Source organism: Dipteris shenzhenensis, chromosome 15 (assembly GCF_047967505.1).
Source record: "Dipteris shenzhenensis isolate YYH24624 ecotype China chromosome 15, Dip_SZ_1.0, whole genome shotgun sequence".
NCBI classification, from domain to species: Eukaryota; Viridiplantae; Streptophyta; class Polypodiopsida; order Gleicheniales; family Dipteridaceae; genus Dipteris; species Dipteris shenzhenensis.
Genome location: NC_141610.1, coordinates 2,072,843 through 2,099,516, shown reverse-complemented (window position 1 = coordinate 2,099,516; position 26,674 = coordinate 2,072,843). Strand labels below are relative to the sequence as shown.

Here is a 26,674-nt window from a genome sequence, read left to right as displayed (position 1 = left end):
TAGAAAAGCTCATGCATCAGAACAAACCCCTCCTTGCCCAGCTTGAAGAACTTCATGGCAATTCGGTGAATAAGACGAGCAGCTGGAGAAAACGCATAAACAACTCCAAGAAAAAAAACTACAGAGGAGGACAAACCTGAAGAAGGAAAGGGACTCTCAGAATGCGAAAAACTGCTCTTGCTGATGCGTGAGGAGCGCAAACAAGAGGTGGCACTTCGGCGTGACCAGATGGCCCAAGCTGAGAAGTAGCACCGACTCGACCGGGAAGCCATGTTGCTCCAGCACAAATAGATGTTAGCTATTATGCACACTAGCAAGAGCACTACTTCCTCCTCGGGTTCGACCGCACCAAAGGTTACTCTACTCACCCGGTCCACTTCGAATTTCACAAAATACGACAGTAAGTGCGGCCACTCAACCATTTTGCAGTTTATTCATCATTTTCCGTTAGCTCGTATTCAGGACGAACAAGACAAAGTCCACCTAGCCGCCTCTCATCTGACCGGTGAAGCAGTGACCTGGTGGTAGGATCGGTCTAAAACTTGTATGAATCTGACCACACAGCCACTAGTCTTAAGTGGGATACATTTGTGACCGACCTCAAAGCTCGGTTTCTTCCGCCTCGGTACTTGCTGAATCTGGAAGATGAGTTTTCTCATCTAGCCCAGAATGGTCTACCGGTATCAACCTATAGTAATAAGGTGATTACCCTAGCCCAGCAGTTAGGTGTGTCCAAGACCAATACGCTCAAGCAGTTCATTAGGGGGTTGGACTCTAAAATTCAATTCTCTGTCCAGAATTTCGATCCGCTCACTTACGAGCGTGCGCTTACCTTGGCTCAGAATCAAGATGCTGAATGGGGGAAAGCCTAAGCAGGTCCAACCAGGAGCAAAAGCCCCTCAGTAGTCCACAACTCCAGCGGGTAAAGGCCCTCAGTCAAAGGACAATAGCTTTCAGAAGAACAACCAGCAATCAGCTGGTCAAAAAAAGGAGTCTAAGCTAAGATTAGTTCAGATGAAAAAGCTAAGGCGGCATTACGGGACGATTCTTACAGCCCCACGAACAGAAGCAAGGTACCACGTGGAGCACTGTTGTTTCCATTGCCACCACATTGCTGGGCATGGAAAGAAGGATTGCCTTATGAGCTTGCAGTGGACAGGTTCACACCCGGGCTATGCACTCAAATCACACACAAGGCCGAAATTTTTCCTTTCTCAACTCAAAAGGCCTCTTTTCTGTTGGAATTATCGCCATCATTCATGGCAGTGACCAATGTATGACCAATAAATGGGTCAAGAGCACTTTCCCTCATTAGAGTTTTTTCCCCATGGTAGTGACCAATGTATGACCAATAGGTGGGTTAGGAGCACTTTCCCCTCATTAGAGTTTTTTCCCCCTAACTACAGTTACTAGTTAAGATAAGGTTTTGTCACTAAGACAAAACCTTAGTCTTGTATCTTGTTTCTTATCTTTTCAATACAGTGTGGTGTGCTCTTGCTCTCTTTTCTCTCACATTTGGTATCAGAGCCCGTGTACTTCCTGCAAGCTCCCGCATCAGCTCAGCTCTACCAGTTCGTTCAGCTTAGCTCCAGCTCACATTTGTCGCGAGGCATTCCATACCACCAATCGTACTTGCAACAGGCCATTCTGCCTGTACAGTCCGTACAGACTGTACGGAATCCCGTACTATTTGCAGACCATACCCGCTCCAGCCTGTAGGCCGTACACCTGCACTTGTGCTCCTGCAGCTCATCTGCCATACGTGCTGCCTGCAGGTGTTTTGCAGGCAAATTTGGTAGAATTTCAGTTGGTCTTATGCTTCTGGGCTATTGCATTTTGAGCCTTTGATTGGCTGTTTTTTTTAGCAATGGGCAGCTTGCATCTATATCCCGGAAGGGATTTATTTTGTGCACCTATAAATCCCAGGAAGGGTCACATTTGCTGCATTTTGTTTTCTTTGGCAGTTATGGCTCAGAACAATCCCAATGAAGTGTTTGGCGTCCTCACGCAGGAGGATAAGTTGGATGGTACCAATTACTCTTTATGGAGTTTTATGGTAGTGAGCCTTTGATTGTAATGAAGGGGAAAAAGAGGCCAAGTTAGAGGCCCTTTTGGTGGAAAATGTGGAGGGACTATATAAGTCTCGATCCACCCCCTACTATGTACTTTTTGATGTGACATCTAATCCTATCTACTCTCCCTTCCTCCTTCCTGCCTATGCTCACTTACTCTCTCTATCTCTCTCTCTTCCCTACTCCCTCTCAATCTCTCCCTCTCTATCCCCTCACCCTTCTCTCTCTTCCTCTCTCCTTCCCCTTCTCCTCTCTTCTCCTCCCTTCTTTCTGCTATTCAGCACGGGTGATGATGCTCGTTTCAGTAGCTCCACCCTTACGGTGATTTGTATCAGGTTTTCTTTCAGTCTCATAGACCCATCGGTCTTCCGAAGACTCTAATAAAATTTCTTTCTTTCTTTCTCCCATCTCCAAATGTGCCCCTTCCCCCTTCTCTACATTGGTATCAGAGCCCAAGCTCCTGGCACCTAACCCTCGCTCAGTCTTACTATCAATCGTGGTTTGCCAGCGTTTCAAGCTGAGGGGAAATACTAGCACGCCTTCGGGCAAGCTACGTCAAGGAAATCGTGACCATTGCAAACAAGCATGGGCTGCCAGCAAGCATGACAAAGTGCGCCATCAACGAAATCTAGGACACCAGCAACAAACAACATGGACGTGCGCCATCAATGAGACCAATCCTTGTGCGCCATTAACGACGCCCATCCAAAATCCCGTACAAGAAATTGCGTAGGCTGTCCCTGCTCCCCGTCGTCCCACCTATGCTCCCCGTCGGATGACCTCCGCTCCCCCGTCGTCGCTGCTCTGCTCCCCCCCCAATAGTTTTAGTCACCCATCCCCTCCACATCCATCCTCTACGTCCATCCTTCACGCGTCCCTGCTTCCCCCCCCGCCACCAACCACGCCTTGCCCCACTACGCCGCACCGTCGCCTTTACCTGCAAATAAAAAGCCTTAGCTTCCTAAGGTTGAGTAGCCACGGTTAGTTGAGTCGGGTTCGGTTTGGCTAGCGTGGTTAGGTTTAGTTAGTGGAGTGGGTTAAGTTAGTAGATTGGGTTAGGTTAGGGTAGGTTTAGTTAGTTTGGCTCTAAGTTAGGTTAGTACTAACTAAGGTTAAAGGCTAGGTTACGTTGATCTAAGACAGTGTCCTAACAGTCCTAAACATCTTAGGCTAGAACTGTCCTAACTGTCCTAGGTGACTTAGGCCTCCCAAAAATCCCAAAAAAAAAAAAAAGAGGGTAAATAGTTCACTTTCAGCCTCTTTTAGGGGCCTTTTAGAGCCCATTTGGAGCCATTTTGGCTCCGTTTCGAAGCTTCTTCGATGACCTTTCTGCATCTTCTGGCTCATGGGATTCAATAGCATGAGAGGCATTAACTATCAATCCTGCTTTCTTTTTCTCTGAAGCAATGCGCTTCCTGCATTCTGAAATGTCATGTCCAGGCTTGCGACAATAGTTGCATCTTTTCTTCTTTGCCTTATCTGCTGTATTTTTAGATGCATGGGAGGGATTGCAGCTGCTATGCACAGATTTTGGCTTGCCCATAGGCTTGGAAGCCTTGCCTCTTCCTATCTGCTGTGAAGCAAATGCATGATCAGGAATAATGGCTTGTCTATTAGCTCTACTTTGCTCTTCCTGCAAAAGCAAAGTAACTAGCTGATCAAAAGAATAGTGGTCTAGATTACCCATGGCCACTAATCGAAGGGCTGTAGCAAGCCCTTGATATGTATCTGGCAGTCCATTCAATGTGGTACTAACAAGCTGTGAATTTGGCACCACCTCATCAATGTTGGCAAGCTGTTCCATGAGGTCCTTGACCTTTGTCAAGTATGCATCCATTGACTCACCTTCATTCATACTGACTTCCTGTAATTGCCTTCTCAAATATGCAACACGAGCTTCATTGCGAATCTAATAGAGAGAAGCCAATTTATCCCAAGCATCCTTTGCTGTCCTGCAAGACCGGATGTGTGGAATAATGATTCTCTTGCATGATAAAGCAATGCATGAATGTGCATTTGCATCTCTTGCATCCCATCTTAACTGTTCTTGAGTTGGAAGCGCAGCAGCAGGAGTGCTAGAGGAAGAGGCATCAGGAGGAGTACCCCCTGCAGAAGGACCAGCAGTAGAGGCAACCACTGTAGCATTGGCTGGCCTCAGATCAGCCCCAGAAACAATATTCCACAAATGCTTTGCAACAAGAATATGTTTCATGAGATAAGACCACATCAGATAGTTGGTGCCATCCAACTTATCATCTTCACGAAGAACTCCAAATAAATCTTGATTGTTCCCAGCCATAGCAAATGTGATACCCTGAAAAAGACCTGAAAACCCAAAAGCCTCAAGGCTATCACTGCAAAAAGCTGGCTGTCCAAAAAATGACAGCAAATATCTGCAAATTTCTGACCCAAATCAAAGGGCAAATGCCGATTTGACACAAATGTGACTGTGACAGGCAATGCTCACTGCAAAAAATAGCAAATCTGGCAAAAGCCCCAAATTTATTGAGGGCAAATAGGCCAAAAAGAGGGCAAATGCAGAAAAGCCCCAAATTTTGCTGAAATTTTTGCAAATGTGACTCAATGTATGCAAATCTGACTCAATGTCCTGCAAAAATGACCCAATGCCCTACAAAATGCCCCAATGTCCTACAAAATGACCCAATGTCCTGCAAATGTGACTCAATGTCCTGCAACTTGACCCAATGTACTGCGATCAAAAAGAGATTGCACACCAAATCCCAAAACTCTAGTGTTCTTGCAAGAAGTTGCAACTAGAGGAAATTAAAGGTATTGAAAACCCCAAATCTGCCAATGTCTTGCAAAAGCCTCAACACTGCAAATACCCGTACAGAATACAGTAGGTATCTTGTACGGAACAGATGTAAGTACGATTGTACGGAAGTACGACGCAAGTACAACGTAGGTACGGCACAAGTACGTGGTTGTACGGAGCGCAGTGCAACGCAGGTACAAAACAAGTACGTATATGGTACGGGGCAATTACGATGAACAACATACGACTGTATGAAAAAGTACAGAGTCACCGTACGTCTGTTGTTCTGCTGTACGGCGATGCAGATACGTGACTGTACGTCGCAGGTACAATACCCACTGTACGACGTAGGTACAGCCTTGTACGAACCAGATGCAGCACCTTCCGTACGCAGGTACATACGTACGACGATGCAGGTACATTCATGTACGAGTGAAGGTACGGACGTACGATGGCGCAGGTGCTGTTGTACGATGTCAAATGTACGGGCATATGTACGGAAGAAGTACGGATAGTTACAGCAGGAAGACGAGTCAAGCCCTGAGCTCTGATACCACTGAAGGAGCGTACAAAAGAGGAAAGAGTGTAGATAGCAAAAGGTCGTAGAAGAACACCCATCACGTCAAACTTGAATTATCCAAAACTAAAGAGTATAAGGTAGAAGAACCTACACCTAGGACTAAGTGTCCTAGGTGTCACATAGGACTAAGTGTCCTATGTGGCCTAAAAGACACTAACACTATAAGTGTCTTTATTTATGCCTACAAGGCACATACGAAAGTCCCACTGAGTGAGCTACCAGTAACCAATAGCAAGGGTGGTGATTTGTAAGAGCAAATAACGCATCATGGCAGCCCAAGGTTGATCACCTTGCATGAATTACAGCATCAATTTTCCCTTATGGGAAAGAATATGCATATGAATATTGAGAATATTCAAACCTGTTGCACTGAAAGCAACCTCAAACTTTTCTGGCCATGTTTTGAATGCCAAAAAGTTTCCATAATGGTCGACATAAAGGATGTAAGATCTATCTTGCCAAACATGATCAAAGGTAAGTAGAACTGAATGTATGCCACCAAAATAGATTGGACAACACATAGCCGAACATGCAACGGCCAAGTTGCTAACTTCCAAGATTCAAGCTTTTTCTTCAATTTTGCAACTACCCAGTCACTTTTTGTTGGAGATATCATAGCCAAAGAGTGTGGTGATGTGATGTGTTAGTGTGAAGTACTAGGTGATCTAGTACTAGTCTATGTGAGTGAGTCTTGTGTGAGTGCCACGTGTCATCATGGGACTTATCCCATATGCACTAGGTGCTAGTGTGTGAGTGAGTAGCCTATATAAGGCTTGTACTTCACTTGTCTTGTTACACTTGATGAATGAATGAAAGCCTTCTTCATCTCTTCATTTGAGCATTATTTCCTCACACCCTAACTCTCTCTCTCTCTCTCTTCACCATGTTTCTAACATGGTATCAAAGCCACGTTGGCCTGACCTAGCCATAGCTGACCTGCCACATCATCACCCTCTCCAGCCCTAGCCCTAATTCTGCTTCAGCTTTTCTTCCTGCAGACTGCAGCCGCCTCAGCCTTGCTCCATTTCGCCTTGTTTTTACCCCCATTTTCTTGTTGCTTTCACCCGATTAGACCCCTTGTTCATTTCTGCCTCTAGCTATCTCTTCCTTTCAGCTTATCTCGCCTCTATTCATCTCCTCCTTGCACCCATTTGCATCAGCTTAGAGTCTTCACAGCCAGCCACCTCCATCTGGATTGCCTAGGAGCTGTCCCGAGTGCTCTACGTTGTCTTGGCAGCCTCCCTGCTTGCTGGTCGGTGTCACGATCTGTGACGTATTCCTTTCTCTTTCTAGACTTATGGATGGTTTAATGAATGGACACTTGTGGAAGGGTATGACCTTTCGACGGGACACTTGCCCTTTCGACGAGACACTTCCTAATGAGGCATAACCCTTCACAAGAGGCATTCTAATGAAGAGACATTCTAATGAAGAGACATTCCTATTGTAATGTACCCTCTCATCAAGGGTCACACCCTTCACAAGGGGTACACACCTCTTTATGCACATACCCTTTGGAGTACACACCTTTTCATGTGTGACTCTTCACTCTCTATATAAGAGAGGCCAAATTGTATGGATGACACAATCACATCCACCCTACAGACATTAAAGCAATACAGTTATTCCTTGTTCTCTGCTATCTCAGTCTCCTTTCTGTTCCTTAGCACAGTTCTAAATATAGTAAATCTAGGATTTCTTACAGTGGTATCAGAGCAAAATTCGCTCCTGCCTGTAGGAAATGCCCCCCACCTTCTAGCGCTGATCTGATACATTTTTGCCGCTAGAAGGACACCCGTGCACTTTGTGCATGGAAGAGATGGAGAGGATGAGCGTAAAATTTTTTAACGCCTACCCGGCCTAAAGTCATCCTGGCCTCTCCATCTCCCTCACATCACAAGTTGATGTGAATGGACACGACCAAAATCGTGTCCTTTCAGGTGCTTGGGCTGTCCCAAAACCAAGGGACGCACCTTTTCCACCATGGGACACACCTTTTGGTGACGAGTCTCGACTCCTCACTCATGGGACATACCCCATCGTGGGCAAAGGGACATACCTATTCATGCAGGGTCACACCCTTTTTAACAATAGGGACACATCCCCTCATGAACAGGTGCACCTATTCCAAGGGTCACACCCCTTCGAATAGGCACACCTCCTAGGCCCCAAGTACCTACAAAAGGGTACCTAGAGGGGTAAAAAGGGACAAAAATTAAACCCATCCCCTACCCCTAGGTTTACCCTAGCTACCTAGGGTTAACTAAACTCCCCATTTGATTTTTGGGGCAACTAACCCATTAGGCAGCCCTAGCGAAAAGACGCAGCCTCTCCTTCTACAAAAAAAAAAACTGTACAGACTTCCGTACCTTCTGCGCAGCCAGCCGTACAGCCCTGCGCCATCTTTACGTACCCCCCTGCGCAGCCAGCCGTACAAGCCAACCGTACAACCAGCCGTACGGCCAGCCACCAGCCTGCGCCACTCCTCGCCGTACAGTCCGTACGGTACTTGCGCCATTCCTCGCCACCAGCCTGCGAAATTTCGACCGTACAGTCCGTACAGTACTCCCGCCAGTCTGCCGTACAGGCCGTACAGGCCGCCAGCCTGTACCGTACAGCCTGTACCGTACAGCCGTACGGTCAGCACCGCTCTTCATCAGCCTGCGCTGCCAGTCCCTGTTCCCTGCGCTGCCAGTCCCTGATTACTGCCAGCCCTTGCCTCGCCATTTTCGCTGACAGTCCACTCACTATTTGCAGCCCTGGATACCACTTTTCCTGACAGCCTGCTGCCCTCTCCTTGTTTCGCCATTTTCACCCTGCCATTTCAGCACCAGTTGCAACTATTCTCGCGATGAAGACAGCCCGTTGACAGCCCGGACCAGACAAGCCTCGAGCACTTCTGCAAAACACTGCAACATGGACCTCTGGACAACGATTTGCAGCCTTCTTCTACGCAATCACTTGGCAGATTAAAGTATTGCCAGGTGGAGTCTTTCCAATCTACTTTTTACGGATTCTCTTTAACAAATTACAGCAAATGAAAGAATCCACATTAAAGCATGGAAACCCCTGGTAATTCACCCGGCCATTCAAGGACACCTCAGGCACCTGCTACTACACAATATCGTGTTCAAATTGCACAGCCAGCCCATTTTGGAGCCTTTGCATCTTGGGTCTTCTGTGTCACGTGCCCTCCAAGTGACTTGGATCACATCCTCTACCTTCTGCGTGAGGCACCTCAGTTACATTATTTCCTCAGCACAGTACAGGTTGTGTTCCACGAGACACGAAGATATCCGGAACACGATATTCCTCAGGAGTTTGCTGTTCATTTTTGGAGAGAGTTTTACCCTTCACCTTCGGCATCCCCAAGGTACTCTCCACCTCCTTCAGCTCCCAGATATCCTCCTCTACAGGTTGTACCTTCTCCAAGTCAGTATTTACATTCTGAAGGCACTCCCTCTCCTGGATATCCTCCTCTGCCGACAGCAGCTCCTTACCCTTTTTCAGATCCGTGGACTCTGCTACCTACCCCTGTCTTATCACAAGCAGTAACACCTTTTTCAGAATCTCCAGTGTTACCTCCGACAGGACCTCCCTGACCAGATTTCCACGGGTGGTTCCATCCTGCCTCGCCTGCCCCCTCCAATATGAGCAACCTCAGGGAGCAGCCCGAATCCTCTTTCAGGGATGGTACAAACTAGAGCGCAAGTTCGCGCTTTTCTCACAGGGATTTCCGACATGTCGCACCACTCGCGTGAAGCCTCTCCAGAGATTAAAGAATCAAGTCCCAAAAAGACCCCTGAAGGCAACGTCCAAAGTGAATCTCTATTGCAACTTCAAATATCTCAGCTTCAAGACAGCATCTCCGACCTGGTTCAAAAAGTTCAACAACTCCAAGATTCTCGAAGTCCAGCACATACAGAGGACGACGTGACGCAACCCGACGACGATGCGGACTCTATCCCACCAGAGGTAGAAAACACTGAACTGCGTGCTCTCTACCGATTACTTCAAGCTTCCAAAACTAAACGACTTGACGTCAAACTTCCGGAAGCCTACACTGGTCAACGTAATCGCCGAACAGTTGACCAATGGCTCGCTAAAATGCGCATGTATTTTGACACTGTTGACCTCACGGAAGGCAAAAAGATCGCCTTGGCAGCCTCCCTCCTGAAGGATACAGCATTTCTATGGTGGCAAAGATGCTTAAAAGACGGAAAAAGTGTGTTAACATGGAAACGTTTTGAACACGTGCTCCGTAAGCAGTTTGTACCTGCCAATGCGGACTTCCAAGCACGTTCAAAACTCCGACAGTTGGAGCAAACGGGTTCCCTGTCTTCTTATATCTCTCAGTTCACCACATTGGTGCTAGAGATTGATGGTTTAACTGAGGATGATCGCCTTCATGCTTTCATCTCAGGCCTACATCCCTCGTTACGCATTGATGTTCTTAAAGCAAATATCACCACCACAGATGGCGCTATTGCTTACGCAGAGCGCATTACAGATTTCCTAAACACAGGGAAGCAAAGTGCTAATCGCACACAGAACTCTCCGATGGCCAAAGGTGCTCGCCCTCAAGATAACACCAGGTTTCGAAAAAACTTCGGTAATCAAGGTCAGCGACAGTCTCAAGATCCCCAGAAGCCTCAGAAATCATTTGCTGGATTCCAACAGAAGCACTCCCCCAAGGATCGTGTTTCTTCTTCTTCACAAAGTCATTACCGACATCCCCAACATAAAGGTGCGGCCACTGACAAGAAGAACAACTCCAGCACAAAAGGACTTTGTACCATCTGTACAGGCGACCATAGATGGTTCGATTGTCCCAAGCGACCAAAGCAAAATTCTAATATGGAACCTAGCACTTCCCAAAAAGAAGATGCTACCTCAGCACAAGACAAGAAAGGCAAAGCTGTTCGAATGGCGAATACCATCCACCTGAGCCTTGCCAACAACCCCGAACCTTCCCTGGCCACTCAAGTACTTTGTGTTTAAGGATCGATTCGTGGAACAACGTTCACCATCCTCATCGACAGTGGCTGTTCTCATAATTTCCTAGCCAGTTCTGTGGTCGATAAACTTCGGTTGACCACTAGTCCTAGCCTCGTGGACTATCAGATTGAACTCGCAAATGGAACAACTTTCTTGTGCAATACCAGGATCAAAAACTTGTCTTTTCGCATCCAACATTATACGGACAAGTTGAACTTTGACATTATGCCTCTTTCTCGGTACGATGTCATACTCGGACAACAATGGCTCTACGACTATGATCCATCAATCAATTTTCGCAGCCATACTATCCAGTTTGTCCACCAGGGACAACTTATTGAGCTAACTGGTTCTAGGGACTCTCCTTCAACCCCAATTGCCTCTGCCCTACAAGTAAAGAAGTGGGTTCGTAAACGCCAAGCAAAGACTTCACTTCTGTTGGTTACGGCAGTAGAGGAGACACCAACAACGGATCCTCCTGAGTACCTCAACCAACCTTTTTTCCAGCCTTACCTGGATCTTTTTCCACAGGAATTGCCAAAGTAGTTACCACCTCGACGACCAGTGGATCACCCAATCGAGCTTATTCCCGGCAGTAATCCACCGTCGAAACCTCCTTATCGGGTTTCTCATACTCAAAATGAAGAAATCCAAAGACAGGTCACTGAACTACTCGACAAAGGTCACATTCGGCCCAGTCGCAGCCCTTTCGGATCTCCTGTACTACTTGTGGAAAAAAAGAACAAGTCTATGTGCCTCTGCATCGACTACCGAGCCCTCAACAAGCTCACTATCAAAAACAAGTATCCATTGCCTCGCATTGATGACCTTTTCGATCAACTTCTACATGCAACACAATTCTCCAAGATTGATCTTCGTTCAGGTTATCATCAAATTCGTATACGAGAAGGTGATGAATACAAGACAGCTTTTCGAACAAAGTATGGACACTATGAATGTTTGGTCATGCCTTTTGGGTTAAACAATGCCCCGGCCACATTCATGACATTAATGAACGACATCTTCAGGCCTTTCCTCGATAAGTTCGTCATCGTTTACCTCGATGACATCCTCGTTTTCAGCAAATCACTACATGAGCACAAACAACATCTTCACCAAGTTTTTGAAGTTCTCCGTGCAAATTCTCTCTACATCAACATTGAGAAGAGTGAGTTCTTCAAGACCCAACTCGAATATTTGGGACATGTTATTTCTGCTCAAGGTATCTCTGTGGATCCCAAGAAGGTCGAGGTAATCCGAAACTGGCCTACTCCTAAGAATGTTCATGATGTCCGCTCTTTTCTCGGATTGGCAAACTTTTACCATACAAAGGTCTATCAGTTTTCCGAAATCGCAGCTCCTATGTCCAAATTATTGAAAAGCACAGCAATTTTTCAGTGGCTTCCCGAAACAGAGTATAGTTTCCAACAACTCAAGCAAGCACTCACTACCACACCAGTTATGGCTATTGCTGACCCAAATCTTCCATTTGAAGTCATGACCGACGCTTCCGACATCGCTACTGGAGCAGTCTTGATGCAAGAAGGCAGAGTTATTGCTTTTGACAGCCATAAACATTCTGATATCCAAACCCGATATCCAGTCTATGATAAGGAGTTTCTTGCTGTTGTACATGCTTATCGCTCTTGAAAACATTATCTCATGGGTGCCGACTCTGTGGTCAAAACAGACCATCACTTTTTAAAGTACATCTTTACTCAGCCAGTCATGAACGCTCGACAAGCACGCTGGGTTGAGTTTCTGGCCAGCTTTCACATGACCATTGAGTACATACCAGGACTACGCAATGTAGTTGCAGATGCTCTCAGCAGGTTACCTCTCGCATCAGCCATGGTAATCTCTACATTATCTGTGGATGTTCCGAATTCATTCAAAGGAAAGTATTTCAATGATAAAGACTTCGGCACAGCAGTACAGGTTCTTTCCAAAGATCAACCTTCGACTTCCGAACAAAAGATTTTCTCATCCTATTCCTATACGGACGACCTTCTGTATTATCAAGATCGCGTCTGTGTACCACATGACAAGGATGTTCGACGTCTTTTGTTAAAAGAGCATCATGTAGTTCCTTATGCTGCCCATCCACGCATCAATAAGACTTATCGGTTACTCAGTGCAACATACTACTGGCCTCAGATGAAAAGAGATGTCATCAAAATGGTTACATCTTGCTTATCCTGTCAACAAATGAAAGCAAGTCGACGACTTCCAACAGGACTTCTTCAGCCTCTTCCAGTTCCAACTGAAAGGTGGGAAAGTATTTCCATGGATTTCATTACAACACTACCACGATCTTCCTGAGGTAACACTCAGATTATGGTAATTGTTGATCGCTTGTCCAAATTGGCACACTTTGTTGCTTGCAAAAGCAGTGCACAGGCCCCGGACATAGCCAAACTCTTTATACAACACATCTTCCGACACCATGGATTACCCAAGAATATCATATCCGACAGAGATCCTAAGTTTACCAGTCACTTTTGGATTTCACTGTTCGAATCTTTGGGTACAACTCTACTGTTCAGTTCAGCTTACCACCCAGAATCAGATGGCCAGACTGAAAGAGTCAACCAAGTTCTGGAAGAAATGCTTCGACATTATGTTCAGTCACGCCTCGCAGCCTGGGAAGAGTATCTACCACTCCTTGAGTTTGCTTATAATAACTCTTTCCATAGTGCCATCAGCATGACTCCATTCCAAGCAGCTTATGGACACACTCCGATTGTACCAACAAATTTTGTACTTCAACATCGAGTGGCCCTAGCTGATCAACTGGTTCAAGAAATGCAAGACATTTTACTGCAAGTCAGGGATCATATGCGAAAAGCGCAAGAGCGGTATCAACGGTCTGCCAACAAACATAGACGTCACCTGGAATTTAACACTGGTGACATGGTGCTATTATTTGTAGCCCCACATCGCTATAAGACGGTTAAGTCTGTGTTTCCTAAGTTGCGACCAAGATACTATGGACCTTTCCGGATCGTCAAGAAAAATTCACCTTTAAGTTACAAATTGGAATTACCACCATCATGGGGTAAAATCCATCCAACATTTCATATTTCTTGGCTAAAAACGTACATTCCAGGCGATGAAGCAGTTCCTCCTGCAGGTGATTATGTCCCAGAAATCGAAGACGATTATGTTCTCCTTATTCCTGAGCGTATTCTGGACCATCGACAGCGAGAGACTCGACATTGACTTATCACGGAATTCCTTGTTCTTTGGCGAGATCTGGACGACTCCGACGCTTCTTGGCAGTCCGATGAAGACTTACAGCAGTACCCTGATCTTTTACAGCAGTATTTTCAGAATTTACCATGATATTTTCTACATCAGTTCATTATCTCCACCAGGGTCTTCTTTTGAGTGGGAGGGGATGTCACGATCTGTGACGTATTCCTTTCTCTTTCTAGCCTTATGGATGGTTTAATGAATGGACACTTATGGAAGGGTATGACCTTTCGACGGGACACTTGCCCTTTCGACGGGACACTTCCTAATGAGGCATAACCCTTCACAAGAGGCATTCTAATGAAGAGACATTCTAATGAAGAGACATTCCTATTGTAATGTACCCTCTCATCAAGGGTCACACCCTTCACAAGGGGTACACACCTCTTTATGCACATACCCTTTGGAGTACACACCTTTTCATGTGTGACTCTTCACTCTCTATATAAGAGAGGCCAAATTGTATGCATGACACAATCACATCCACCCTACAGACATTAAAGCAATACAGTTATTCCTTGTTCTCTGCTATCTCAGTCTCCTTTCTGTTCCTTAGCACAGTTCTAAATATAGTAAATCTAGGATTTCTTACAGTCGGCTCACTTCCCAAAGTGTTTCCTGCACGTGTGGTCATTCGAGGATCTTTTGGAACATTTCATCGTCGAATCTAGTGATTTCTGAGCAGCTACTGCATAACCACCTATAACAGAGCCATTTCGGGGCTGTTTCTTGGCCTCTAGTACATCTACATCAGCCGATTTTTTGAATCAGTGACCTGCTGCAGCACTTTGGAGTGCCCTAATGAGCCGCTTTGCAGATTTCAGACCTTCTGTTGTGCTTTGGAACACCTACACACCTGCAGCATTTCGAGAAGTTATCTCGACCACAAGGGCCTTTCGTGGTTCAGTTCTACATTTTGGAGCATATTCTTGCTATGTTTTGATTAGGGTTGGTATTTGGAGCACCGCCAGCCACCATACTTTTGCATACGTGGAGTCTACTTTTGCGTTTTGGAGTCCTAGACTAGCCACCATACTTGCTGGTTCTTCATCTGGTGCTGCCAAGTTCTTACCTGAGTTTGCCCACATGGAGCCTCATCCTCATATACCTAGATGAATCCAGGAACATTCCCAAACTCATCCTCTAAAAACACAACATAGTGCAGTTTCAATCTCACGAGAGTCACTCATAAGATTGAAAACCATAAACTCCATCACACATAGGAGGGACTAGCTACTATGACATCCCCACTAACATCATCAGCGCCCAACAGTGCCAACAGTGGGTGTAGACCATAGTATAAAAGTATGCTCTCACACATACAAATCCACACACCCACACATACTTGAGCATCCATTTATACAAAGTCTTCGTACTGAGTTTCTGTCGGCACTCCGGAGGTGAAGGGCAAACTCAGTCTTACGCTTATTGGTTTGAGGTTGGCTAACAAACTACTTCATCATCTTGACCTCACTACTTCAGCCAAGGAGACACTGGACAAGCTCAAGAATCTATACGCTACATCTACTGGACCTAAGCAGGAAGCTTCATCTACTATGTTGCATGATCTATTCCTCTTTGAGGAGGTAGATGATGCTTAGTTCTATGTGTGTTTGTGTTGAGTCACATAAAGGTTCTCAGCCTTGAGTTGTCCCTCTCAATTGAATGTATTTGGAGTCAATAAGAGGTACTCTGCCCTGGGTTGCCCTAAAAATGAATGTATTGCCTTTTACTTTAGTTGATGGTATTGACCACCCAGTTCAGAGTAAGGGGGGATGACGAGTGATGGTTTACCCTTGCCGGTCGCAAGCGACTGAGAAGTCACTATCACACGAGAGGTGTTGGATAGTTGGGTGGGGGGGGATCGGTCTACTCTTTGCGTGTTGGGTCTCACACTCTTTGCTCTGAAGGGGGGTGTTGGAGATATCATAGCCAAAGAGTGGTGTGATGTGATGTGTTAGTGTGAAGTACTAGGTGATCTAGTACTAGTCTATCTGAGTGAGTCTTGTGTGAGTGCCACGTGTCATCATGGGACATATCCCATATGTACTAGGTGCTAGTGTGTGAGTGAGTAGCCTATATAAGGCTTGTACTTCACTTGTCTTGTTACACTTGATGAATGAATGAAAGCCTTCTTCATGTCTTCATTTGAGCATTATTTCCTCACACCCTAACTCTCTCTCTCTCTCTCTCTCTCCCTTCGCCATGTTTCTAACACTTTTGGCAACGAGTAATCATCCAACCCAAAGGATAACTGAGATGGTGAACCAGCTGAGTAGGCGAGACAATTTCTCCCGGCCATAAAAGACTATGCCAATCTTTAGGATGCAATGGCAACAACCTAGACTTCTGAAAATTCTCATGAAGTCTAGAAGCCAAACCGTATAAAGATAGAGCATGCATAAGGGAAGAAAGATATTCTGTGGCATAAAAAGGAATCATCTACATAAGCTTGAGCAACCATAGTGCGACTTCCAAGAATCTCCAGACCATGCAGCATGTCTGTTGCCACCAGATGATCCATGGATTGAAGCATTGGATCACGCGCGCGCACACACACACACACATGTTTGTGTGTATGTATGTATGCATATGTACATATACACGCATACATGTGCTTGCGTGTGCTCTCTCTCTCTTTCTCTCTCTCTCTCTCTCTCTCTCTCTCTCTCTCTGTACATACATACATATACATGTGTGTGTGTGTGTGTGTGTGTGTGTGTGTGTTTTTGTTCCACGGAGAGCGTAGTTTGATATTTTTTCCACCTGGGTTTGATATTGGGCACTCTGGACTCTGTGGAAAGACCGGAATCATTGAGTCTTTGGAGAACCTACTTCTTCCATGTACTACTATTTCCAGATGTTGCTCAGGCAATCCTTTTATGATTGCATGTATATTCATCTAATAGATTACGTTGTTTACTTGTCTTACAATGAAATTTTCTGACCTTGTATTTGTGGTCTCTACTTTGGGGACCGCCTCTTGTAATACAAAATACATGGATTTCACCCTCAAAAAAAAGTGTGTAATCTATTTGAAAATTTTTTATAAACTTTCTTTGGCAATTGAGTGGATTTTTTTTTTTCCAATTTTTTTATAAATTTCTTGTATGGCAGTTAAGTGGGGAATATTTTTTTCATCTTTTAAAGATTAATCTTGTGCTAGTGTTTTGAAACCATTTTCTAATCTTCTTGTGCCCACTGTCACTTATCATGCTTGAGGCAGTCGATAGAGCAACCGGGAAAAAGCGAGCAAGTCCAAAAAAGCGAGCGACAATTTGTTGAATTAATAGGAAAATCAAGCAAAGAAAAGAACGGATCTAAGTATCCCATAAAATAATTGCTTGAGGTAGAAAGTATACAAAAGGGGGGTTATGTGTCACATTTCTTGAATTACCCCGGGGGGTTACTCAAAAACATGTAACGTAGCACTTTCATGCAGTGGGGGAGACCTACAAGCCATTTATCTGCATGAGGGGATTATAAAATAGCAACTTGATGTAATTTGTATATGTAGATTTATGAAGGAGTATCACAATTTTAAGATTGAAAAAGCAAACATGTACAAGGGTTTAATCAATAACATGAGAAAAGGTAAAAATGCAAGAATAGGGATAATTTTCAACCCATGCTTGCTCACACATGCTTTTTGGGTTTATGAAGAGTAACTCCCCGACTGCAAGTAGAGGATGTTAAGATTTGGCTTTTTTTTTTTGCCAAAATAAACAGTGTCTTCTCGCTCCCTATTATGGGAAGCCTTGCTTTGAATTCGGTGCAATAAATTGACTTAAAAATCATATTCTAATGCACACAATTTTTTTCAGATGGTGCAAAAAGGCATGATATTCATTTAAATCATGCCTTGTCATTTGATTTGATATGTAACATTATGCCATTTGTTTTTTACAATGAAAAGATGCAGGGATGTTAAAAGAACAACTTTTGGGCCAAAAAAACCAAACTTTGACAACTTCCAAGGATAGAGGGATGTTAATGTGCTCCCTGTTTTTGCCCAAAAGATGATATTTTCACATCTTTGTATCTTTTGTCATGTTACATATCAAATCAAATGGCAAGGCGTGATTTATATGATTATCATGCCTTTTTGCACCATCTAGTAAAAGTGCATACACCAAAATATGAATTGTGGTTAATTTGTTGCATGGGTTGGATTAGTGGGATGTAAGAGTGAAAATTTGGGAAGGGATGTTTTTGCAGTAACAAAGAATTGTTCCAAGAGTGAATAGAGTTAAAAAAGCTAAGCATTTACATATGCATGGAATTTAGACTAATCTATTCAAGGAGTCCTTGGAAACACCCCACTTGTATGGAAGGTTGTATTGATGATCTCAATTACTATGGTGGAAAGAGAGACCTTGATTGTGCAATAGGGTTTGCATTTGATACTAACGATGACTTGGCAATAAAAAATATCAACTCTCTTATAAAAAATGTGAAATTAGTGTTAGTGGCTTTAAATTTATAAGCTTATTTGACCTTCTAGCATTGAGGAAACATATGGACTTTCAAATAAATTATATTTTTTTGCTACTCAAATAGGGGATTTATAAATCTTTTATTTTTTGTAGCGCTCGCTTTTTTTGGCTTGTTTTGTCACTCGCTAGTTGGTAATCCTCGCACTCAATGGGTGTACCTCACTCTTGACATGTGACTTGAGACTTCCATTTCAATTATCATCTCGATGTTTGATTTAATATCTTGCAGACTTCAACTATGATACCTACGATGATCTATCATAAATTTTTCGTCTTCAATATTCATGTTCATTTTGGTAGTAGTTGCCAGCTAGTCATGTTGTTATTCAGATTTTGGAAATTCAATTCTGAGTTGTGACTTGCAAGCTCTGGAGACTAGAGTCTATAGTCTTTAATGTAAATCTTGAATATATAGTGCGCTAAGTGCGGAGACTCTAAAGTTAAAAGTATATGTGGCATGTGTTAAATATGAAATCTATGTAATTGCTAATACATAGCAGCTTTTGGTTATGCCCATATTAGTAACCAAATCTTTATATTGATAATAAAAAATGAAAAACAACCAATCTTATAGGCACTCAATGGATGTAGGGGCAGTGGTGTGCTAGATGCATGGTTGTAGGCACACAATAGCTTCTCTTAAGATTGGTGCCGTCCTTGAATGGAGAAACTCCAGGAAAGAGACATGTATCTATCTTTGAGCACATAGCCTCACAAAAGCTTCAATGAAGACGTTATTTTCTGCATGAAGGGTGAGGGCCCCTAGTATCACACACATACACACACTACTGTCAGAGATGGCCTGGACCTCAAGGTTGGGTGCCTACGTGTATCAAGACTACGTGTAGTTTTATAATTGGTTGCAAGTACTATAAGATGAATCCTGTGCTGCAAAGAGACAACTAACAGACCAAAAAAAGCAAAGGTTTGCTTAGGTTGCCAAAGGCTGTTTAAATCCAGTGCTAGCCCAAATTAGCATAGTCAGTTGAAGAATCATGAGCAGCCCGGGGAAAAGCATTAAAAAATCAGCAAGCATAATTAGCAGGATTAGCCCACTCCTCCGTAGATTATATATTTACCTATGCAGCTTCCCAAATAGCATCTACATCAGCTAAATCTGGGCTAAGCAAGTAGGATTTTGCCATTGACAGTAGCTAACGGTGCACTTTGTGACAATTCTTTACTTAGGTGGACTACACATCAGAAAAAAAATAATGTTTATTGAAGGCAAAGTCCGACACCCCATAAAGTTTCTTTCTTTTTAAGAAGAGGTCAGCATCGTACCCAGAAATCTTGAAGCAAGGGAGTATCTTGAGCTTTGGAACTCTCAGAACTAGCGAGCTGGTATTGTCTCTCACTCCGTTGATGTGGGAAACTTATCAAAGCAGAAGGGAGATCAAAGCCTCTATTAGCATCTGGTGGATGTTCATCAATTCGCAAAAAGCCCTGCAATTTTATCACAATTTGAGAGGGTCCTGAAGGCCAAAGAGCGTTTAAGCTACTGTATTCTATCTTAACTCAGCAACATACAAAAATTTTCAGAAAACAGGAAAACATGAAAATTCCAAAGAATTTTTATTTTTATTTTGTAAGCATAATTCTCTGCAATGACAGATTCACCTACAGCTTGTCACACAGCAAGAAAACAATCGACCTTTCATGATGTCTAAGGCACATTTGAGTAGTCTTGTGCAATATTGTTCAGCACCTGGAGGCAAAGAGAAGGTTGCCAAAATCCGAAGAATCCCTCCATACCGTGATCATCAATGGTTATGGCTGACAAGAGGTTCACCTCTAGATTATCCACTAGATCAATTAGTGCATTCTTCAAATTAGAGCATCCTCCCTTTACAATTTTAAAAGTGAAATCATACTCCTGGAGCAGTGTAACCATTTAGCCAATCTTCCCATGTGGTTGGGATATTGCAATGCATGTTTGGCATGATCATTACTTGTGATAATTATAAAAGACCAGCCCATTACATAACTCTTAAAATTCGCGATGCATGCTTGTCGGCCATAGTATATCTCATCCAATATTTGCCTAAAAGCATACCTTATTGAATACATGAACATGTTGTCTTCCTGTTGCAAAGAAATCCTATAAAAGTTTGAATTCTGAAACTGGGATTGAGATAGAAGTTTTGGACCAATACGGATTCCGAAGAATAGGGGAGGAAGAGAGTGCAATGCTGATCTGTTCAAAACGTTGTTTACATTCATCATCTAAGAAACTTCCTTTCCCTCCTTCAATTGTGATGTCATAGGGCAAGTCATCACGGCATACTGAGCACTAAACCTCCAACAAATTTACTTAACACTTCGTGGTCAAAGGAGGGAGGTCTTTACCTTCTCAAGATCTAGTTGGATTCCTTCAACTGAAACAATGTAACCCAGGCGGCCTTGGGTAGCCGCTATTGTACCTAACCTTCCGTACGTAACCTCCCGTACCTTTCGTAACCTCCCATACCTCCCATACCTTCCGTAACCTCCCATACCTTCCGTACGTAACCTTCCGTAACTCTCCCATCGTACCTTTCGTACCTTCCCGTACAGCCTCACTAGTACCATCCCTTCCGTACAGCCTCCCTGTATCTTCCGTACCTCTCCCGTACAACCTCTCTCTTGTACAGCCTTCGTACCTTTTGTACCGTACCTTCCATACAACCTCTCCCTTACCTTCCGTATAGCTGTACCTCCCCGTACAGCCTCTCCCGTACATCCGTACAACCGTACAACCGTATCTCTCGTACATCCTCTCCCGTACCTCCCATACAGCCGTACAGCCGTACCTCTACCCGTCAACACCTTTCCATCCTCAATATCTCCCGTCCGTACCTAGTCTAGTCTAGTCTAATCCTAGTCTAGTTCTAATCCTTCCTAACCCCGAGTTGGGCTAAACCCCCAACCCAACCCGGGGGTTAGGTTAAGCCAGGGGGTTCATCATACAGCCAACTATGGATTGGCCTACCCTCTCCTCCAAGTCCCCCTCAACCCCCTCAACTCCTTCAACATCCATCAGGACTCGGTACTCTACAGTTGCAGCCATGACACCCTCTCCATACGCACTGAATTACCAACAAGAAGGCTCAAAACGGCCCATCCTCGGGCAACAGGATCAGATTTTTTATTTGCAACAGGTAGTGAGAGAGCTAGGATTGGAGCTGGCAAAAGTAAAGGCCCGACTTCACATCTTGGAAGGGCCTCGTAAGCAGGCAGTAATTGATGAGGCTGTAAAATCTTGTAACGATTCCCCCCCTATCCCACAACTAGTCTGTACAGTCAAAGATCTTGTTCACACTGAAGTACAAACTGCTAGGAAGGAAGTGTTTGTGAAAGTGGACAACAAAGAAAGTAAGTCTGATATCCAAGCAGAGATTAAAGAACATGAAGCTAGATGTGATAATGCGCTGAAGATCAGAATAGGGGGGCTCCCAAAAGATTGGTACAAAGAGGAGGATACATATAGTGAAATATTGACAAAGATCAAATCAAGTTTGCCCAACATCGAATGGGTGAATGATGATGAGCAGGATGATGATGACTCCAAGCCAGCTTCTATTTTGCACTATAGAGGTCATGCAATCCTTACACTGAAGTCATGTTAACAGCCAATCACGTCCTGGATGGATACCATTTCCTTCCATGATTGAGGATGAGAAGAAAAGGCTAATTAAGGAGGGTAAATGTTTCGAAACTCTATTAGCCAAAATTCAGCAGACCAATTCTGTAACAGGGAAAGGCAAAGGAGGGTGAGGTTTCTACCCCTTCATCCCAAGACTCTACGGTGAACATCGAACCAAGAGTAAATGCTATCCATTCAGCCAATACTAGTGTATGGATGTGTGAGCTAAATAGAGAGTAAGCATATTCATTGTAGAGTATGGACAGAGAATAAAGAATTTTCTCCTCCATGTAGAGCGCCATATAGGATGAATAGGGCTGAAATGGAAGAGTTATTTTTATTTTTATTTTTAAGATTGAAGGTTTATAATTTCTAAAGACTAATTAGTTCTCCATTGCAAAATCATCTATAACCAAGGTCTACCCAGCTCAATGAAACATTTGGATGAGAGAATCGTTTTAATACTGACCAGCTTGTTGAGAATATGTTTCAGCTTATTGAACAAGTTACTATAAAGAGATTTCAGCAACTTAGTATTCACAAGAGGATTCTGAGCATGAAGAGATGCTGAAGAGGCACTGCAGTGGTACTTGTGGATTTTGAATATTCAGCATCAAGAGGAACCATAACTTAAAGATGAAATTTAAGTTTTGATTCACAAGAGATCGTGTACTACCAAGAGGAGATGCAAATGTAGAAGTACAAGAGAAAAGCGTACATAAGAGAAAGAGACGAGAGAGGATCAAGAAGAAGACTTCCCCATTCAAGTAGGAGGGAGTGTCATGACAAGAGAAATCACTAATCCGTGATTAGTAGACATTAGAAGATTATTATTTATTATACACCAATGGTGACACATGTATTTGTGTTTATGATGGATACCGACCAATTTGTTATTGCGGTGGATCATCTCAATAGATAGAACTAGTCGAGCTGGAGCCACTGCTTCAAATGGCATCAAATTTGAACATGTGACACTTATTCTATTAATAAAAATGTGCACACACGTGTCTAGGTCCTAGGGGCAAGAGGAAGGGAAGGGTGCATTAAGGTGCATTGAATGGTAGATGCATGGGTCATAGGATAAGGGTAGGTGTAAATGGGAAGATGGAACTTGAGTGATCTCAAGGGACATTAATGAAAGGGTATCACCTTTCATTATGAATCTCACGTAGCATTTATATACCTAGATGAATCCAGGAACATTCCCAAACTCATCCTCTAAAAACACAACATAGTGCAGTTTCAATCTCACGTAGCATTCTATATTCACCTAGCATTCATCCGCCATCTCTCTCCCACCTTACATGTAGGACGAGTACTCTCACGAGGGCGCTCTTTCCTATTGGAGGGCCAATTGGCATTCGAATTTTGCATGCATTGCACACATTTGCATTCTTGAAAAGCTTGGAGCTTCACACGGAAGACACAGGGGAAAGAAAAGAACAGGATTTGATAGGGGGCAAGGAGTGAAAGAGAGAAAGGGGGAGGGGGGAAATGGAATTGATTTGAGGAGGCTAAACTCCCCCCCAATAAAACACTTAGCTTGCAAAGAAGAAATATGCACCATGTGGAGATGCTAGGCAACCACAAGGGAGAGAGAGGTGAGAGAGAGAGAGAGGATTAGGGAGCTGGGCAGACTGAACAAGAGAGCGTGAAAAAGGGGAAGGGCGTGAGAAGGTGGAGAGGAATGCAAAGAATGCAAAAGTCCGAAGTACAACATAGTCATGTCAGTGGTCGACTATATATCAATCTCATCATCATCAATGCATGGTTGCCTTCGTTCAACGTACAGAACGTTCCCTACGATCCGTACTTTTTTTTTTCGTTCATTTGTTTTGGATGATTGGTTTTGTTATTGGTGGTGGTTCTACCAAACTGATTTTGGGCCTCCCAAATGGCAAGGTTTCATATAAACCCCCTCTCTCCTCACTATGATCTCACACTAAGCATCTACCTCCGACTTTGAGTTTCGACTCTCGCTTCTCCATCTCCAACAAGTGACGAGGCTCAAGCTGCATCAAGCATCTTCACCTCTCTCCCTCTTTATCTCCATCAAGCACCTATATTACATGTTTGTACAAGTTTTAAAGCTTGTATAAGTACCTACTCCAAAACTCTAAAATATGTCTCTTATTTTTTTGTATCAAACGTACCATCGGACGTACGCCTAATATTTTTTAGTTCGTTTAGTACCGCACTAATATCAAACAGTACGCATCGAACGTGATCATATGTGTCAACCATGATCATCATCATCATCATCATCATCATCATCATCAGGACATCAGGGTGGATGAGGCAATGGGGGCATGAAATCGGTGATAGAGTGTTGTCGGCCACCTAGAGGTGTAGCTCTGGTATGTCTCCTAGTCGTACCTCCAACTCTAAACAAGGAGGGGATGTCCCCAAGTGTGATCTGTGTGTCAACCCTCTGTCTGTGCTGTCGGGTCACAGGCTCTCGGTCACGGTCATGTCAAGGCCTCGTCTCGCGGGGGTCCATGTGATCTGGTTGAAAAAACTTCATGATAGAGCTCTGAGAGGGATCAACCAAGGAAGAAGTCTACTCCTGTCTCCGTGCCCGATGTATCCTCTTGCGGTGTCTGAGAGCCTCATGAACGAAACCTGCCAAACATCGTTGGTCTAGGTAGGAGATGAATCGAGCCAAAATCCCATAGTTGTCTTTGAAGAGGCAGTAGAAACGTCCGCGGATCTCATAGTAAACAAGACACCTGAAGATAAAGTGCTCCTCTGTCTCCACCTCCTGCATGTCATACAAAGTGCATATGCGCCTCTCCCTGGGTAGTCGATGTGCTCTGCCGCTCTCGATACGAAGTCTATGTGAAGAGACCCGGAACTACCCAAGAGAGATCCTCAGTGAGTGGGGTAAGTAAATCTGTGTGTATCCTGGTGGGTCAATGAAACCCTCCGCTGTGATATGTATGAACTGATCTCTGTAGAAGCTAAGCTTCATTGGGAGTTCACTCGGTCCCAACCAAGTCTGAAATGTATGTAGCTGTAATAGATCCTTGTGGATAACCTGGTTGACCTCGTGTGATAGGAGGGGAGAAAACGGAGCATCCATGCTATATTGGAAGGGAGCCTGCTATGCCCAGAGGTGTAATCCCTAAACTCCGTTACACTAAGGCCCTTGCTGAAGCTAAAGTGCTAAACTAGAGAGTAAAATAGCAAAATAGAATCAAGTGCTCAGAGCTAACACTCCTAGTACACGACCAGGCTCCATATATCCAAGTACCCTGGTGGCTCTCTAATGGGAAGTGAGGAGCTCTCAAATATATGTTTGTTGAGTTGTCTCTCGAGGTGGCAAAGGGTGTGGTCTCCTTGATCTCTGTATCCAATGGGCTACGTCAAGGGTGACGCCTCGTCTCTGGCGTCTCCTATGAGGAGGGTTTAGAAAGAAAGAAAGATATATTAACGTCCACGGGAGACCTCACGGGCCTATGGGACAAAGTGCACAAAAAAGCAAACTCATACAAGCCTCAGTGGGCTGAAGCAAAGGGTATGCTAGGACCCTTGTTGAGTACTATTTATGCTAACATCATTATAATCATAGACAAAAAAAAAAGTCAACTACGGCTGCAGAGTGGGCCATATCAATCAATCTATCCACGCGCTGGGACGAGACTAAAGCCTGGTACAGTGATGGCTCTTTGGTGGGCTGCGAAGATGTCTCGTATCTACGTCTGTCGAGCTGTCTCGCGTTGCGGGGGGGGACGCGGTCTCCTCACTCTCTGGACTCTCTGGGCTGTGTCTAGAGTGACCCCTCGTCTCTATCGGTCTCCCCTGAGGAAAGCTGTGATAGGTCGGACCTCAATAGAGTGTACTCTGGGGGCTCTCTGTCGCACATGTGGCCTCTACGCCCTCTCCCAGTGGTATTGTGCCAGTTGCTCATCCAGACTGCTCTCAGATCGGCTAGCTCCTCTTCCTCAACTCCGTTGTGTCCGGGAGCTGACTCAAATGTATAGAAGTCTGTGATGTGCCGCTGTGCCCGGTCACCCTCTATGTCCTGTAGCGGTCTGTCCATCCCCTGCTGCTCTCTGATTTGTCGTAGAAGCGTCTCCCTGTGTCGCCGCATCTCCATCAGATAAAGCCCGATACAGACCTAGTCATGGAAATGGATCAGTCGTGACAAAGGATCGAAACCACTCCCCTCTCGGTAGAGACAGTGGCAACGTCCCCAAATCTTGTAGTAGGCCGAGCAAACACAAAGAAAATGCTCCTTTGTCTCAACCGTAGCGTGCAGATCCATTGCTCTCTAGGTATACCCGCTTCTCTCCCTGCCTCGATCCTCAGCTGATGGGACGAAACCCACATCTGACCAATGGCAATCCTCAGTGCATGAGAGGCTCCTCTATCCTCCAGATATTGGGGTCTGATAATGAATCCCTCCTCTGATATTCTCAGGAAGTGGTCGCGATAAAACTGGGTCTTGGTGGGGAGCTCCTGGTCCCCTCCCTAAGTCTGGGATGTGTGAAGCTGGAGAAGGTCTAGCCGTATGATACAATTGAACTCATCTCGCGGGATCGACTCAGGAGGTGCATCCATGCTATACTAAAAGGGGGGGAGCCTGTCCATCTAGATACCGTGCTTGGCAAGCCATGTAGATACGCGTGCATACCATGTGTCTGCCCCACTCTCTGCGAGTCGTCTAGATGACTCTAGGGCCAACCTCAGAAGTCTCCAATGGGGTAAGTCCTAGACTCTGTGGATGAAAGTCACTGTCTAAAAGATGGCATCAACCTGGAGAAGGGTCATGGCGAACTCTGCCTGTACTATCTCATGTGGAACTGAGGGCTTACATCGGATCATCCTGGATCCCAACGTCACCTGTAGCCGCTCAAAGCTCCTCCA

The 26,674-nt window shown here is 44.5% G+C and overlaps 1 protein-coding gene across 3 annotated transcripts in view; it reads right to left on the bottom strand.

Annotated features, from left to right (window-relative positions):
- Positions 1-26,674, bottom strand: part of LOC147893202 (GPI transamidase component Gpi16 subunit family protein) — a 52,475-nt gene that overhangs the window by 10,414 nt on the left and 15,387 nt on the right. For all 3 annotated transcript variants that reach the window (XM_087385751.1, XM_087385750.1, XM_087385749.1), the window contains exon 4: positions 19,462-19,623. In XM_087385751.1, coding sequence (XP_087241877.1) covers positions 19,462-19,623 — 162 coding nt within the window. The remainder of the gene's footprint in view (positions 1-19,461; positions 19,624-26,674) is intronic.